This window comes from Arachis ipaensis, chromosome B09, assembly GCF_000816755.2.
Source record: "Arachis ipaensis cultivar K30076 chromosome B09, Araip1.1, whole genome shotgun sequence".
Taxonomy (NCBI): Eukaryota; Viridiplantae; Streptophyta; class Magnoliopsida; order Fabales; family Fabaceae; genus Arachis; species Arachis ipaensis.
This window is the reverse complement of record NC_029793.2, coordinates 90052861-90055907: the sequence shown is the minus strand read 5'-3', so window position 1 is coordinate 90055907 and position 3047 is coordinate 90052861. Positions and strand designations below refer to the sequence as shown.

The following is a 3047-nucleotide window of genomic DNA, read 5'->3' as shown; positions in this document are numbered from 1 at the left end:
TTAAACGTTTGAATATCTTTTTTGCTAATTTTTTCCCTTTTTTAAATTAACTGTTTAGAACAAATAGTTCATCTGTGGCTTTTTGTTTTCCCTCCAACTGCTGTTGCATTTGAATCATATATAAATCATTGTACGAAAGTTACAGAGATATTATTTACTTGCTCTGAAACAAAATTATTTTGACTACTGCTACATATCTAACCAAGCTTTCTTTTGGAAGCTTTTAACTAATAAAACGTAATTCATACGAGATACAATTATTCTTTAATGCGTTAACTTATATGTTCTGATTAATTATTCAACTTAATTAGCTTATTTTTCTCCCTTATATTACATTGGTCGATATATGGATTCTGTTACCATTTGATTAATCTTTGTAGTTTAAGATTAAAAAATAAAAGAAAATTGTCTTTTAGTTCTCACATGCTATGGAACGTGTTTGAGTTGAGTAACTTAAAATCCCCCAACCAAGTTTGACACATTCTTGAAAACATTGACAAAAAAGGTTAGATAAACAGTGGTAAATTGGCAATGCTTCACCTAATGGCATGGGGCTCATGTGGCTGAAACAGATTGCATTAAATATTCCATTTGGTTTGGTCCGAATTAAACTAATATATTTTTATTAAGAAAAATTGAGAGAATGATGATATATCATGGTAAACAAAAACATTAAAGGAGTTGCAATGGCTTTAATATTTTTTTTTTATTATTTTGTAACGCTGTATGGGGATGATGAGTTGTACTGTCCAAGTAAGCCGATGAGCAAAGTGGGAAAGAAAAGTTGATACATAATTTCGTATGGGCAAGAAAGTGGAACATCTCATATGAATTATAGGCTGAGTGTTAACACATTAATTCTTCTTGTAACAATGAAGAATTATAATGTGAAGGTAAGGTCTCAATTCCTCGGCGGATTCCAAATTTGAACCCTAAAAATAAAATAAAAAAAATTCTTTTTTTAATTAAATTTTTGTAATGAAATTTAAAAACCAATAATTTAGAAAGACAAAAAAAAAAAATCAATACAAAAAATCAGTGACTAATTAATCAACAACCTTACAAGAAGATATCTTTGATATTTATAAAAAGAGGCATGCTACACATACAAGTCTTTTTGGCTTACAAGTCTTACAAGTTAACACATGTCCAATAAAACACATGTATTACACTCCCACATTCAAGAATAAATAAACGTACGTTATTCAACCACTTTCTGTTTTCAAAGACCGCTACTTACTATGCATTATGAACGACTCTTCTTCTTCTTCCTCCATGAAAACGATTTTTTTGTCAAATTTGAAAATAATGGAACTTCAGAAATACATTCAAACGATTACAGAAATACACCCAAAGGATTTAAGAAATACACCCAAAATTCGTTGAAGTACACCTTATGCATAATTCAGAACTCTTTCTCTTTCTCCTCCTCATCTTCTGCTGTTTCTTCTTCTTCAAAAACGATTTCAGAGCTTGATATCAAAAAACAATGGAAATCGAGAATAACGAAGAAAGAAAACAGAGAGAAAAGCACGTAAAAGAAGAAGAAAAAGAGGAAGAGCAAGAAGAACGTGCAGCAAGAAGAAGAAGAAGGAGAAAGAGAAGACAAGATCAAACAAAAGAAAAGAACGGTTTGAAGCGCGTTAATATGAATGACTTGTAAAGACTTGTATAAAAAAACGCTTGTACGTAGAGTATTATTCTTATAGAAAAATGATTATGTTGTTATAAAATATTTTAGTTATTTTGTTATAAGATATTTTATTATTTTAGTAGTTAATTATTTCATTAGAAAAATATATAAAATAATATGAACAAGTATACATGTATAAATTAAGCCGTGATTGATTTGATTATTGAATTTTAGTGTTAAGGAAATATTTTTAGAAAGGAAAAAAAAAACTAAAAAAGTGTTTATGGCTTTTCACATAACATTATTATAAACATGAATTTTATCCCCAAAAAAAACATGAATTATTTTTGGTGAACATACATATTTGAGAGACAAAAAATAAAATTAATTATACAGAAAAAAAAAAAAAGAAAAATCTGTTTCCTTCTTTGATTAGGGTGGGTTCAACAACCAACTANTGTTTGCTGGTTTTGTTTTGAAGTTTTAATTTAAGAGAGGCAATCCCACACGCTTTCAACAAACCAGACATAACCAAAGAAGGGGTTTTGCCCTTCAATTCCTGTGTAAAGGAACCTGCTTAGTGCTTACTGTGTTCCCTTACATTCCCTTCCCAAATATGTTAACATCCTTCTCAACATTGCGATCTCCTTGCTTTCTGGGCTCACCATAACATCTTAAGCCCAACACATTATTCTTCTTATTCCGGAATCCTATCTTGTACTAGCTATTTATTTGGTGATTCCTCATCATCCGCATGCATATGCAAATGGACGCAATGGCAAAAACAAGATCTCTCGCGAAGCTAACCGGCAAGTTAGTTAACGAGGCGGTTAGCTTCGTGACGTTTTGCGTGCTCGACCTCATTGATTTCATTCTTTGTTTCGTCTTCAAAGCAATGGACTTGTTGATGGAAGCTGAGTGTAAGCCCTGCTACTGCTCGCCGACGAAGGAAGCCATAACGAGCAGCGGCAAGATCTTGGTGTCGGAGCACGGCGGCGAGTCGACCAAGATAGTTTCTCTGAGCTCCACAAACAAATTACAGCTGGAAGACATCTCGGATACACTCTATTCAAGGCCTTCTTTGGTGTCGGAGATTTCTAGATTAACGCTCAATGAATTGAAGAGGCTTAAGTTGGAGGAGCCACTATTGCAGAACAAGAAAAATGGGAGTAGTGCTACAACTACAACTACTACTACTTCCACTACAATAGTGGAGATGCTTCAAGGCAAGATTGATAATCCGGTTACAAGGTGGTCGGATTGTGATTGCAAATTTTGCACAAGTTGGATCTCATCTTCTTCTCCAACTAGTAATAATAATAGTAAAGCCACCCTCTTTGTTATGGCTCAAGGCCCTAGTAGAGGTAATTAATTCCCATATATTTCTAAATAATAAATTAATATATACTCCCTG

General features: G+C 32.7%; 1 protein-coding gene across 1 annotated transcript in view; it reads left to right on the top strand.

The window, feature by feature from the left end:
- LOC107619735 (probable lysophospholipase BODYGUARD 3) overlaps positions 2094-3047 on the top strand; it is a 6031-nt gene continuing 5077 nt past the window's right edge. The window contains exon 1 of the mRNA XM_016322028.2: positions 2094-2997. Within this exon, the coding sequence (XP_016177514.1) occupies positions 2388-2997 (610 nt within the window). The 5' untranslated portion in view covers positions 2094-2387. The remainder of the gene's footprint in view (positions 2998-3047) is intronic.